Source organism: Mastacembelus armatus, chromosome 9 (assembly GCF_900324485.2).
Source record: "Mastacembelus armatus chromosome 9, fMasArm1.2, whole genome shotgun sequence".
Taxonomy (NCBI): Eukaryota; Metazoa; Chordata; class Actinopteri; order Synbranchiformes; family Mastacembelidae; genus Mastacembelus; species Mastacembelus armatus.
The window spans coordinates 21,929,581-21,942,973 of record NC_046641.1 but is presented as its reverse complement, the minus strand read 5'-3'; the positions used below and the strand labels follow the sequence as shown (position 1 = coordinate 21,942,973).

The following is a 13,393-nucleotide window of genomic DNA, read 5'->3' as shown; positions in this document are numbered from 1 at the left end:
TCCACCTGATCGAGATTGTCTGGAGGGTAACAGGCTGGAACTGAAACACACTTGCCTGAGGAGTCTGAAATGCAAGCACATTTTTTGTGGAAGAGGAACTTCTTTTGAGCTGCCAACAGGTGAGTTTGTTTATTCTAAAAAGATGTAATATCATTATTTAGATTTAAGATGTGTTACATAGACGATCTTATATGAATGATTTAAGCTAGTTAAAACAGTGTTTCTTATAATCCTTGTATTTTTGTGTTTTACATTTCCCTTATTTTTAATGTATTATTTAACGCATCCAAGCAAGGGCCTATTGAATAAAACAACACAAGGAAGCAGGTCTGAGTGCTCCCTAATAAAGTTATGAAATGTTTTCATTCATAATTGATTGACATTTAGTGAGTACTGGATTGTAGCTGTAGCTGAGCCATCGCTTTATTTTCAAACTAAGTGTTGCTGTGTAAAGTCCATGATTTAGGATGTGGCCTATAGTTGATGGCAGAGAACATGATGTCAAACAGCTCACAGGCATATAGACATTACAGGAAGAAGTATTTAAATTGTTTGCTTAAGTATAAGTAATATTGCATACTAAAATACACCATTACAAGTAAAAATATACACAGTTTAAACATTTATATTACTACTATATATTAATATCGTTTGTAGGATTTTATAGTATATTATGTATTTTGTGTTTAAATACTTTTTAACTGTATGTACTATATAATATATTTCTATCTAGGTCTCAGTCATCTTTTCTATTCCATGGATTAAACATAAAGAAAACATTTATTCATTGCTAGCAAGGAATAATTTAAAGAAAAACAAAGTATAAAAGTGGTAGAATAAAGTTATGCAGTAGGCTGCATCTTGTCCACAGATCTGGAACCAGGTTGCGTCTACTCAATCTCATTTAAATGGCATTAGAGATTATGAAAGCTGTCTGATCCCATATCAGCTGCAGTGTGTGGCAGTAGTGATGGTGCTTGTGTAAGAGGTGTTTCTCAAAGCTGGATTAAGAGCTGTGATCTGTACTGTGCCTAATTTATCAGCGACATAAAAATACCATGTAGATGAGTTAAGCTGCAATGAGAACATTTCATCAGTTTGTTTATGTGACTCTTTGAGCACCGTGTTCCTCCGAGAACCAGTGGTAGAACATTACAATAGGTTTTGTACTTGAAGCTCGATTTAGGTTACTTGTGCTTTACTTACATGTTTTATTTTATGCTGCATTCTTGAGGAAAATATTGTACTTTTCACTGGACTTCTTAACAACAGTAGATTTGACTGCTTTTACTTGTTACTTCAACATTTTACATTCAAAATATGAATATACTTATCTGTATACACTTTTAAAACATAGCGCCACTTCTAACAGCTACAACATTGTAAAGGGTCCTTACACACTAATAATCAATAATTAATTCATTAAATAATTATGTCACATGCTGATTGTGTCAATTTTGCATTGTACATATAATGTAAAAGGTAGATTTTGTTTGTAGAACACACAAATAGTACTTGTACTTTTGTATTCTTCTATTTCTAGTGACTATGCAGAAAGTTCAGTGTTCTACAAAACCAAATTCATAATGTTTCCTGTGTCTTGTTTTTACAGAAAAAAAATATGTCAGGGCTGCAAAAACTCCCCCTCACAGTGGCCCTCTGCCTACTGCTCCTTGCCACACAGTTACCCATCTCTGAGGCCCGGCGTGGACGTGGCGGTGGTGGCTTTAATCGTGGTGGAGGAGGCTACGGTCAGGGTTGGGGTGGCGGTGGCCAGGCCTACAGACCAGCACCTGTCCAGAGAAGTGGCCCCAGTGCAGGAAAAGTAGCTGGGGCAGCAGCAGCAGGTGCCATAGGAGGGGCGATGCTTGGGTCTGCCCTGAGTCGCCCTGGGTATGGGTACGGATATGGGGGATATGGAGGATATGGGGGATATGGAGGGGGTTATGGCTACCCACGATATGTAGGTGGTGGTGGCGGCTACGGTCCAGGGCCTCGGTATGAGCCAGAGGGCTCTGGAGATATGGAGTACTACTCTGGATCATCAAGTGGCCCCATTTACAACAGTATCATTGTCGTCATCGGGTCCCTGGTGTCCCTGTTACTGGGCCACTGGGTAGCTCTCATGTACATCTAGACAGTAAAGAAGGGCTGGATTTGAAGTCAGATGTGGCCTACAAGTACAACCATTACAGAGTGAAAAGTTGTGGGAAATTTGTTTTCACTTCCGTGACCCTCAGTGAAGTCAGGAAGAGGAAGTTAACGTCTAATGCCGGTGTGAGGGCATGATTAAGTCTGCAGGAGTACAGAAGATATCTACTTATGGTAGATATCCCAGATGATTTGACTTGAATAACTATCTTACATTGTATCTCACACTCCAATTTCTCCTGTTAAGGTAATTAGTCTTTTGTCACTTTTGATGATTGTTGTGGTGATGATATTAATGATGATGAGGCTTAAATATATTTTCTAGCAAGCACATTCAAAAGCAATATATAAAGCCAGACCAGGAGTAAATTAGACAATCAGGTCTACCTCCAGTTTAAGAGCAGCTACATTTCATATGCTAATTTCTCAACATATTGAATATTAAACTTAATTTAATGCTTGTTCTGAGTATGTTTTAAGAGGTCAATGAGAATATTGTGTGTGTATATATAAACAGCATTATACAGCCATTATATGTAACAATGTAATGTACATCTATGTTTAATATTGTCATATAAGTAAAAACAAAAAGCTTGAGGAATATTATTTTCAAAGTTAAAAAAACAAACAGTTTTTGCAAGTCTATTTTTACAAGTAGACATGTTTAGAAACCAAAATATGTGTATGTTGTCAAACGAATCTATGCTAAAATTTGCCAGTTAATAATTAAACACAAAGTACAGCTAAGTCTTTCTGTATTTCTTCATCACACATCTAGGACACACAGCCTGAATATTTCCATCACGGCTCAGCTTCATGAGCTCACAGGTGATCTCACACCTACAGGCCTCCTGTGGTTCTTCATTATATGTTGCTACTGTTAGGATCTACTACCACTCTTGTTTAGAGCTCAGTAATTCTGACAATCACGGGGAACAGTTAAAACAAGAGTTTTATTTTTCCCAGTAGAGAGGACGGTTCGGGTGGGAGCTCTGGGAGCGCCACCTGGACCTATATGAGTCAAACAAAGTAAAGTAATTTGCCTGAAATGCCAGTTACTTGTAAAACAAATTAGGTAAACTTTCTCCTGAACATCACTCAAGTGATGTGAATCTTTCAGCCTTAAAGCAGGAGTGTCAGTTATTCCAAAACAAACAAAACGTCAAATCAAGTCCCTCCAACACTTAAGTCCTGCATCAAAACAAAAAGCCAAATCAAGTCTTCTAGTGGTTGGGGTCGTGTATTCCAAAAATCCAAACCGAACTGTCCAAAGGCTCGTTTCTTGTCGTGTCGTGAAAGAGTCAGGCGAAGATTAACCACAATCTGGCAGCGAACCTGTTGTCCTGGCGTGTTTAAAACCAGCGCTGAACGGGTGCAGTGAATCAACTGATTAGTTCGAGATCCTGGTCAGGCCAAGATCAGCAGGGGGCAGTGTTGGACAGGCCGCTACCAACAATCCTGACAGCTACAGCTTGTTACAAACTCTCCCTTTGGCTGGTGTCATAGCTTGCTAATGCTTTTTGTAGCCAGTTAAGTCTTTCTATTCTTGATTAAGTATGCTTCACCCACTCTTGCGGTAGATCACAAGTTCTGGGATATTTTAAGGCTGCCTTGCACACACACTGTGTTTAAGATCTACAAACACATTTTCGAGTCAGGTGATGTGATGGCTATTTTATAAGCTTCAGGTGGTGTTTTTTGAAGTAGTTCATGGTAGTTGTTGATGTCTGCTTTGGATCATTGTTGTGCTGGAGGAGTCGGCTTCTTTTCAGTTTCACTTTCTTGACTGACTACCAGGTCATTTACATCTGGATATGTTGGTATTAATTGCTACACTCATTTAGTGTATTCTGTGCATAAAAACAAAACACTATGTAAATATAAAAGTGCAGTTATTCCCTCTGTTCCCTCAAAACGCAAAATCTTCTTCTTCTCCTTAGTGCTGCTCCCTTCAGGGGTCACCACAGCCAATCATCTGCCTCCATTTAACCCTATCCTCTGTATCCTCCTCACCCACACCAACTATCCTCATGTCCTCTTTCACTACATCCAAGAACCTCCTCTTTGGTCTTCCTCTAGGCCTCCTTCCTGGCAGCTCTAACCTCAGCATCCTTTTACCAATGTATTCACTGTCCCTCCTCTGAACATGTCCAAACCATCTCAATCTGGCTTCCCTGGCTTTTTCTCCAAAACATCTAACATGAGCTGTCCCTCTGATGTCCTCATTCCTGATCCTATCCATCCTCGTCACTCCCAGAGAGAACCTCAACATCTTCAGCTCTGCTACCTCCAGCTCTGCCTCCTGACTTTTTCTCAGTGCCACTGTCTCTAAACCAGACAACATTGCTGGTCTCACCAGTCTTGTCCACCTTTCCTCTCATTCTTGCTGACACTCTTTTGTCACACATCACACCTGACACTTTCCTCCACCTGTTCCAACCTGCTTGCACACGTCTCTTCACTTCTTTTCCACACTCTCCTTTTGCTCTGGACTGTTGGCCCATAGGTACTTAAAATCCTCCACCTTCTTCATCTCTACTCCCTGTAACCTCACCGTTCTACTTGAGTCCCTCTCATTTACACACATGTACTCTGTTTTACTGCAGCTAACCTTCATTCCTCTCCTTTCCAGAGCAAACCTCCACCTCTCTAGATTTTCCTCCACCTACTCCCTGCTCTCTCTACAGATGACAATGTCATCTGCAAACATCATGGTCCACAGAGATTCCTGTCTAACCTCATCTGTCAGCCTGTCCATCACCACAGCAAACAAGAAGGGGCTCAAAGCCGATCCTTGGTGCAGTCCCACCTCCACCTTGAACTCCTCTGTCACCCCTACAGCACACCTCACCACTGTCTTACAGCTCTCATACATGTCCTGCACCACTCGAACATACTTCTCTGCCACTCCAGACCTCCTCATACAAAACCACAGCTCCTTTCTCAGCACCCTGTCATACGGTTTTTCCAAATCTACAAAGACACAATGCAGCTCCTTCTGTGCAGTACACAGAATATGATGCCATGCAGTAAAAGGCACCCATGTGTTTACATGTGATACATGTGTACTACAAATACAGTAAAGCCATACAGAAAACATTAAGCTACATATAAGAATACCTTAAAGGTAAGCTGAGGAGTTTGTTCTTTTTTTATCAGCAGGTGTTTAATCTGAAGTGAGAGGTGCATTTTCTAATGTACTGTTAAAGAGTTACTGGTGAGGCTTCTGTTTGTCAAAGTGAGGATTTTATATGAATAAGGAAGTGGCACTGTCTTTATTGAACAGTCTTTACTGTCTGTACTGCACAGATACCCATAAGAATCTGTTCATTTATACAATATCCCATATGAAATTTAGAATAATTGAACTGTATTTCCAATTAAAACAACGTAATTGTTATGCACATGTCTTGCCATCTGAGATTAGTGCACAGATGGTGCAAGATTACATTCACTAGGTTTTGGAGATTAATTTAGCTCAGAGTTATTAATTTTTAGAGCAGTTCTGCAATTACAAGATATCCTAAAGGGGAAAAAACAGCAAAACACTGAACAGAACACTTCCTTCATTTTGTACAATGCTTTTAGGGTAAGTATATAGAAGCACAATTAAAATACACAGGAAAGAAATCATAAATTCTCAAGAAAATCATCTTTGATTGCACCGCATTGATTGATTACATTGCAAGCTTTAGGAGCATTATGACACGTTTGCTTTTGGCTGTATCGAGAGTAAGAACTAACACTTTTAATGGTGTTTTTAATATTTTGTTTTCTTGTATGATAAATGTCTGTATGTTTTAAGGTAAGAAGATATGTATGTAGACTGTGCATATAATGTCAGTAAGTGCACTGATCTCAGAAAAAGTAGGCTAAATGAATAACTGTCACTGTTTTCCAATCTCAAAACTGTCCTTGAGTCAGACAGTCCTCAACACAACCACACCTGGAGTTAATAAAAACATACAAGGCGTAAAGCACATCTCCATTACTGCAAAGCGGTTTATTTACACAGATCACCATGATGAAGCATGAAGCAGCTTAGCAGGTGTTCAATCATACAATGCATCACCTGCTTATATCTAACGGTTGAGTCATTGAAACTGGACTTCTAGTTTTTAGGTCGAAACCTGTCACTTCTCATCCGAGTAGCTTTATCAGTTCACCTGCTTCTATGTTTTGTTATTTAATTATGAGTAAGAAATGTCCAACCTGCACCTAAAGACCAGAATTCTGTTTTTCAGTGAAAAATGCATGCAACCTCTAGTGGCCATAGTAATGATCAGGACAAAAGTCAGGAGACAGCTTTGTTATTTTAATACATAATTATTTTAAATCCAACCACAATACTTCTCTAAACCTGACCAAGTAGTTTTTGTACCTAAACCTGTTAAACTGCACGTTAATTATTGTACCCATGACAGCAAAGGTCTGATCCATGATACTGGCCTACTGTGGCAATTAGTAGGCAGAGTAGAGCCCTAGTTATCCATATATATTGTCCTGATAAGTATTAATGGTCACAGAGTGGTATGAGAACATTTGAATGAGATAAATATATGTGCCAGCTGTGTGGTGCCATGGAAATGCCATGCATATGTTTTGATTATTATTATAAATAACACTTATAGTATAAATGACAAACAGTAGTAACACACAAACGGTAGGGTCCTAAAAAGTAAAGCATTTCCTCTCCATCAACTTTATTTCTTAAACACATTCTGCATCACTTTAACTATTAATGAAGGCCTTAGTGCAGTAGCAGTAGCATGTTGCTATTCAGTAACATTAATATAGTACTTGTGATCACAGCTAAAAGCCCCCGCAAGCCCATCTCCAGTCCATCTGCCCCTCCCGTCTGTTTCTTCAAGTACTTTTCAGAGTAAACGATGTAGTACTCTAAGCATTTCCTGACCTTCAGTTGCTCAATCAATGCAGGATAGCCAATCTCCACAATACTAACTGTATCATCATCTTCAGCACTGTTCAGGGCCTGTGAAGCTGGAGGCAGAGCATTGGCTCCAGGCTGGTTTAGAGGGTCGGGATGTGAAGGTGCAGATGCCAAAGAGTTTTCTGTCACGGTGTTGTTGGTTTCTGTGCCAGTGATTGGAGCAGAGGTGACAATAGTACTTGCAGTTTCTTTGTTGTTTGATTTTCGAGTCTCTGCAGGCAGAAGGTCTGTTCTCTTCATGCAGGAGTCCATGTATCTATCATAGGTCTCAGGGGGTTGGGTGTACCTGTAGTCTCTACTGTAGTCATTGGTATCACTAGATTTCATACCATACCTCCTGTACATGTAGTGGTTGTAGTAATATTCCTCTTGGGGGTTGTGGAAGTGAAAGTGAGGACGAGGGAACCTTCCTAACCCGTAGCCCAAGGCCATTCCTGCCATAGCTCCTCCAGCAGCTGCCAATACCGCACTGTGCCCAAATCCTCTGGAAACATCAGTGGGACCCGTGCCCATTGCACTGACTGAGTGGGAAAAGGGAGAGCCACCATAAACACCATAGCCCCCATAACCAAAGCTGCCACCATAGTGAGGGCTCAGGATTTTGTTGTTTGGGTTATGGTTGACGTATCCACCTGGATAACCTCCATAGCTGCCGTAACCACCATAACCTCCTCCATAAGGGGAGCCCCGTACTGGATACTGCTGCTGTGGGTAACTGCCTGGGTATCTAGGTCTGCCTGCTTTTGAAGGGTGACCTCTTTGATTGTTTTGTTCAGACTGTTTGGGGTAAGTGCCCTGAGAGCCCTGATCAGTTTTGATTCCTGTATGTATGCCAGTGTGGGTGCCACCTTGGTTTGATGTTGAGAACTTCTTTGAGCCAAAGATTTTTCCAAAGCCTTTTCCAAAGCTACCTCCTTTCTTAGCCAGAGAAAAATGTGTATGAAACACAAGAAGTGACAAACACAGCACAGAAAATAAATTCTGCTTCATCTTCACCCTTTGGAGAGTCGGGGAGAGTAAAGATCAATTAACAAAGGCAGAAAAGGATGAAAAACATGAGATCATTGTTCTGTTAACTCAAGCAGCTATATGACGTTTGGACCATCATTTATTAGACTGTTAGATTAATAGCATGATAATTATCATGTTAATATTACTGTAAAATCAGCCAGTGACTTACAGTCATACTGTCATGAAGTATCTTAAAGAGTCTAATATTAGTCTATGCACGCCTTACTATATACAATTACAAATACCATAACAGAGAATTTAATTAGGGCTACAACATACATGCACATACTCTAATACTAATAATTATTTCATTATTAGTCACTAGACTAAAAATAGTGAGAAATGTACATTGCAAACCCCCAGAACCCAGAAAAGTGATGAGTCCTAAACCCACTGTAATATAAAAGAAATGCAGACCCTAGTGCTGAGACACACAAAGTTTAGAAATGCTCATCGCATTATCACTGTTTACTTTCAGCCAGGGGTCCAAACCAGTACACGCACACTGGGATAACAGACGTGGCCGCGGCTGAACACAATAGCAAAACCTATTTTATGATGGAAACGGGGCAGCACAAACTTGTAACGTGTTCGTCCCCAGCGTGGCCTCTAACACGACCCTTTATTATCCACCTGGAAGATGTGGTTTGACGTGTGAGCTGTCACTAAGAGCCGAGCCGCGGTCCTAGACGAGAGAGACTCGCGTGGTCTCTACAACGGGGCGGGTGCGGTTACGTTACTGAAATAAACCGCTGGACTCACCTGGTGCGGCGACTGTTCGGTTGCGTCTTGTGTTTTCTTCAGCTTCACGACGTTTCCCGGGGCGCATCGAAAGTTACCGCTGCAGCATCGATGGAGACGCCTCGGCTGCTTTTGCAACGATAAGTCCATGTGACGTAACGCCGCACGACGGACGTGGGTGGCATAGCAACAGATGGTGAGGGCGGGGCTTTACTTGACTCATTTCCCAGCATCTTCATGATGAGGTCACGTCGGATGGTGGAAAATCAGCAGTGATAGAAGAAGAAATCAAAGCTTTACTTAATAAGTACAAATACTTTATGAACACAACAGTGTAAAAATATTGCATTACAAGCGAAAGCCCATTCAAAGTCATTGAAGTACCTGGCCACTGCGATATATCAAATACCAGGCCTACATTATTAGAGGATTAATACATAAACACCTAAGTAGCCAGTACCAGATTAACCTTCTTGGGGCCGTGGGACAAAACCAAATCATTATTGGGCCCCATCTGAGAGCATAATTGAATGTACTACCTATTGAAGGCATCTTACACTCACAAACACACAGTGAAGGGTGGGGGACATTGCTCGACTCTGCTTTTCTCCAGCAGAACAGTTAGTAAAATTGCTGATTTCATACAGGCTGTGAAAACAGGATGAGGGGTGTGATGTTGGAACCCAAATCCTTGACCATAATCGTTAACATGTAGGCTACATGATGCACAATGAGCTTCCTTGAGTCAGAATCGTAGCATATATGTGCAAGACACAGGCAAAAGCATATCACTACTTCATTTATTCACCAGGGACTCTGGAGAGCAGCATCCATATGCTTAGTAGCTCAAATGAATTTGTTGTATACATGCATCCAACTTCGGGCTGAGGTGAAAGGCTCATAGTTGCCAGTTGGTTTTGCAGTAAAACATTTTATTAACCAAGCTCTGAGAGAAGAAATAAGTGAGAACTCAATGCCCTAATACATTATTGATTCACATAATGCTAACTGCTGGGCACTGAAAGTCCTACATTAAAATCCTAATATGATTAATTATTCTGTGAAACCATATCCATGTGTCTCATGAAATAAAAAGCAATTGTGACATTTAAGCAAAAAAACAAACAAACAAAGCTATAGTGTTATGGCTTCTATACCCTCTTACCTGTAATAATATTATATTTGAATATGAATAGTAAATATTGTTTTACTACTCATATCACCAATATTATATATTTTTCCTTATAAAAATACAACTAGACTAATTGAAATTCACTTCCATTTCCAGCTCTTGTTCATAGAGAGAGTTTCTGTGAAGTGTAAAGTTAATGCAGGGAAATAACAAACCAGACAGCAGTAAAATATTTAACTGAAACAAACTTGATGCTGATACTTGTGTTCACTGGTGTGATCTTGTGTGCACAAGTTGTTTGTCCGCACACCTGCATGCTGGGCGTTTGCATGAAAATGACAGGGATGTGTTGAATTGATCAATAACTAATAACTAAGATCATTTACTAAAAAGTCATATTCCTGTGAAGGGCTCAACAGGAAGCCATAAGGACACAGGCTTTTTAGGGGTGTTCCTGCGGTCTCGTTGGTTAAGTCAGGCAATAATACAAGATATCACACTTGTTCTTTTACCTGATCATAGGACTGTTTTTATACATAAAATACAAATTCAGACTTGACACCACTCTCGTCACTGAATCTAAATCAAAGTGAATGGCCGACTGGTTCTGGTGAGATGAACGTGATCACATAGCCTACTTTTAGTAAAAGTAGTACAGAGCTATGTTCTGCCATCACTTGATTGCACCCTATTTCTGTATTTCTTCATCATCTACCAATGAAGTCTTTAATGCAGTAGCATTAGCATATTGTTATTTAGTAGTATCACTATCGTACTGCTGACCACAGCTAAAAGCCCCTGCAAGCCCATCTCCAGCTCCTGTGCTCCTCCTGTCTGTTTTTTCAAGTACTTATTAGAATAAGCCAAGTACAACTCCACACACCTCCTGGCCTTTAGCTGTTTGATCAGTGCTGGGTAGCCAATCTCTACAATGCTAACTGTATCATCGTCCTCAGTAGCTTTCCGGACACCCTGGGAAACTGGAGGCACAGGGTTGGCTTCAGACTCATTTGGAGTTAAAGGTGCAATGACTGTGGAGTTTCCTTTTGTAGTGCTGTTGGCCTCTGTTGCATTTGGAACAGCTGTAGTTGTGGTACTTGGAATTGTTGTAGTAGCAGCCGGTTTATTGTTTTGCTTTCGAGTCTCTGCAGGCAGAAGGTCTGTTCTCTTCATGCAGGAGTCCATGTATCTATCATAGGTCTCAGGGGGTTGGGTGTACCTGTAGTCTCTACTGTAGTCATTGGTATCACTAGATTTCATACCATACCTCCTGTACATGTAGTGGTTGTAGTAATATTCCTCTTGGGGGTTGTGGAATTGAAAGTGAGGACGAGGGAACCTTCCTAACCCGTAGCCCAAGGCCATTCCTGCCATAGCTCCTCCAGCAGCTGCCAATACCGCACTGTGCCCAAATCCTCTGGAAACATCAGTGGGACCCCTGCCCATTGCACTGACTGAGTGGGAAAAGGGAGAGCCACCATAAACACCATAGCCCCCATAACCAAAGCTGCCACCATAGTGAGGGCTCAGGATTTTGTTGTTTGGGTTATGGTTGACGTATCCACCTGGATAACCTCCATAGCTGCCGTAACCACCATAACCTCCTCTGTTTGGGTAACCCTGTGGTAGATAGCCCCCAGCTGTGTATCCTGGCTGCTGGTAGTAGCCTCCTTGATTAGGATAGCCCCCTGGTCTATGTGGTTGCTGAGGGTACCCTCCTTGGTTCAGTTGTTTACCCTTAGATTTGCTGTCTACATGACTTTTTATTTTGGGGTCTTTCTTGAAGAAATTTAGTTTTTCACCAATCTTTATATTTTTCCTTGCCAGTGAAAAATGTGTATGAATTAAAAGAAAGGACAGGCACAAAACAGCTGTTACAGTCAGCTTCATCTTTCCACTGCAGAGAGGAGCCAAAGAAAGACATGTCGAAAGAACATGCAGTGAGAATACAAATACAAAAGCATAGATTTTATTCTCTTAACATTAAAACATATGATCTTGTTCTATAGAGTGGTCTTTCTGAAATTTAAAATCACAAATTTCACACCTTGTTCAATAATTAGTAGAATTAAAACAGAATATAGCCTAAGCACACAACCCATGGCAACTCTAAAGTACAAGAAAAAACAGTTATGACAAGTTTTCAATTGCTGGAAACATTTGAACACATATTTTAAGGAGTTATATTTGTCTAAATGATGTTTAGATGTTTACATAATGATATCATACTTTACAGCACTGATATGTTTCTGCACCACAAAGCCATGCACAACTCTTTTACACCATGGCTTCAACATGAAGCTAAGAGTCCAAAATAGCTGCCAGGCTTAAAATAGCACAGACCCTTCAGATGCTAAGCTTATCAGCAGACAGCCGAACTCTACTTGTTATTTACTTTACTTCTTTAAGTGACGTTATTTTCAAACGGGCTTCAAATGTCAAACGTTTTGTTTTTGGAGACATAGCTGAAAATAGTTGTTTCAAATGTACATTAATAAAACTCCACTTCATTTTAGAAATGAAAAGTGAAAATATTCTCTGAAAACACTTCCTGTGGAAAAACATATGAGACCAATCTCGATCTATATTCATTAAACTGAATATTCATAAATGAATAAAGTTACAACTACTGACCTTGTCCCATCAGTGCATCCACAACACTGCTGTCTTTGTTTATTCGACCTTGGTGTTCCCAAACGTTCTGCAGCACCTCCACTCCCCCAACTCCCCCAACTCCCCTCCCTCTTTCCTGCAAAATATTTAACTCTCCCATCTCCCACTTCTCACCATATCCCAACATAAGCTATACTGTTTAATGCACTTAGTGGTGGAAAGTAACTAAGTACTGTACAATTTTTAGGTATTTGTATCTATATGCTTATTGCCCCAGATTAATCAGAATCAGATTAATCGTACAGTATAACCATAAAACGTTATTGTCCCCAGTGGGATGTTCCCAAGCTGGTTAGCATGCAGATCTGTCACATTTGTGTGTTGATTTGATATTATATCTTTGTCATGTATTTTGTCTATATTTCGCATTTTATAAAGGGAATTTTGATTCTGTAGTTTTATTACTTAGGTCAGTGGTAATGTTAGGCACATAGCGGCCTGGGGTCAGATGCATCTTTCCAACTGAAGCATTTGGCTCCACAGCCACAGCTTTATAAAAAAACTGACCTGTGAATGAACTTAATTGCAGATGAGATAATCATTTATTTAACATGTTAAAAACAGTCTAATAGAATACCACTTTAAATCTAATAAAATGAATGTCTAGCTTACAATATAATATGTATGTACAAGGCAGTCGAGTACACATCCACATCCAGATGTGACTAAAGTTGCTGAAGTCAAATTAGTGTTTGCAATTAGTTAAATTTAATGAATAAATAATTTGTCTATTA

At 40.2% G+C, this 13,393-nt stretch overlaps 2 protein-coding genes across 2 annotated transcripts; one reads left to right on the top strand and one right to left on the bottom strand.

Moving 5' to 3' along the window:
• The first annotated feature begins 1,621 nt into the window (after positions 1-1,621).
• Positions 1,622-2,137, top strand: sprn2 (shadow of prion protein 2). The gene has a single exon (XM_026321126.1). The coding sequence runs from the start codon at positions 1,622-1,624 to the stop codon at positions 2,135-2,137; it is 516 nt and encodes a 171-aa protein (XP_026176911.1).
• Positions 2,138-6,851: 4,714 nt separating this feature from the next.
• Positions 6,852-12,697, bottom strand: LOC113139416 (major prion protein homolog). Its single transcript, XM_026322611.1, has 3 exons — positions 12,621-12,697; positions 11,588-11,883; positions 6,852-7,770 (listed from the first exon to the last, which is right to left on the bottom strand). Exons 2-3 carry the CDS (start codon positions 11,874-11,876, stop codon positions 6,902-6,904), a joined length of 1,158 nt encoding a protein of 385 aa, XP_026178396.1. The 5' UTR covers positions 11,877-11,883; positions 12,621-12,697; the 3' UTR covers positions 6,852-6,901.
• Between the last annotated feature and the right edge of the window lie 696 nt (positions 12,698-13,393).